The sequence below is a fragment of the Morone saxatilis genome, unplaced genomic scaffold (genome assembly GCF_004916995.1).
Source record: "Morone saxatilis isolate NCDOM2014 unplaced genomic scaffold, NCSU_SB_2.0 Contig15, whole genome shotgun sequence".
Lineage (NCBI taxonomy): Eukaryota > Metazoa > Chordata > Actinopteri > Moronidae > Morone > Morone saxatilis.
This window is the reverse complement of record NW_023339707.1, coordinates 15,499,860-15,500,449: the sequence shown is the minus strand read 5'-3', so window position 1 is coordinate 15,500,449 and position 590 is coordinate 15,499,860. Positions and strand designations below refer to the sequence as shown.

At 54.1% G+C, this 590-nt stretch overlaps 1 protein-coding gene across 1 annotated transcript in view; it reads right to left on the bottom strand.

Annotated features, from left to right (window-relative positions):
• plcg1 (phospholipase C, gamma 1) overlaps nucleotides 1-590 on the bottom strand; it is a gene marked incomplete at its 3' end in the record, with an annotated part of 26,738 nt that continues 26,148 nt past the window's right edge. The window contains 2 exon segments of the mRNA XM_035656106.1: nucleotides 1-99; nucleotides 196-464. Coding sequence (XP_035511999.1) covers nucleotides 57-99; nucleotides 196-464 — 312 coding nt within the window.

Sequence of the window (590 nt, the reverse complement as noted above, 5' to 3'; positions counted from 1 at the left end):
GGGTGAGGAGGGGGTGAGGAGGGGTGCAACAGAAATGCGTCCTGATTGGCTTGGACTTAAACGCGGTTCTCTCCGCCCACTCTGGTCCTCCGCAACATCCTGAGGTAAAGACAAAGACAAGAGGATGTCTGGAATCTTCTCCGGCTTCCAAACTCACTGCACAGGCACGAAAAAACCAACACACCACACCTTTACCTTCTGTTCTGTGGGTCCATGTGGTCCAACAGTGCCTCCTGGGACACCCTGAAATCATCTAGAGGCGACTGGTAGCGGGATTCAAAGGAGCCCTCCCTCCCCCTGTAGGCCGTGGCCTGGGCCGGAGACTGTGGCAGAGGAGACATGTTGGAGGAAGTCGAAGACACTGAGCTCAACTCCCCCGAACGTTCCCGCCCTGCTTGGGCAGATGGTGACACCGTAGTGGCCCCGGCTGCGAGGAACGGGCTCAGAACCTCTCCGTTTTCATCCTGAGAGAACGAGGGAGATCATTCACAAAGTGTCAACTCCAGAGGCCTCTATTGTTCCCAGTGTTCATGATTTATAGTTAAATATACACTTCCGATCTGCTCCAATAGAATTAACACACAGGCTCA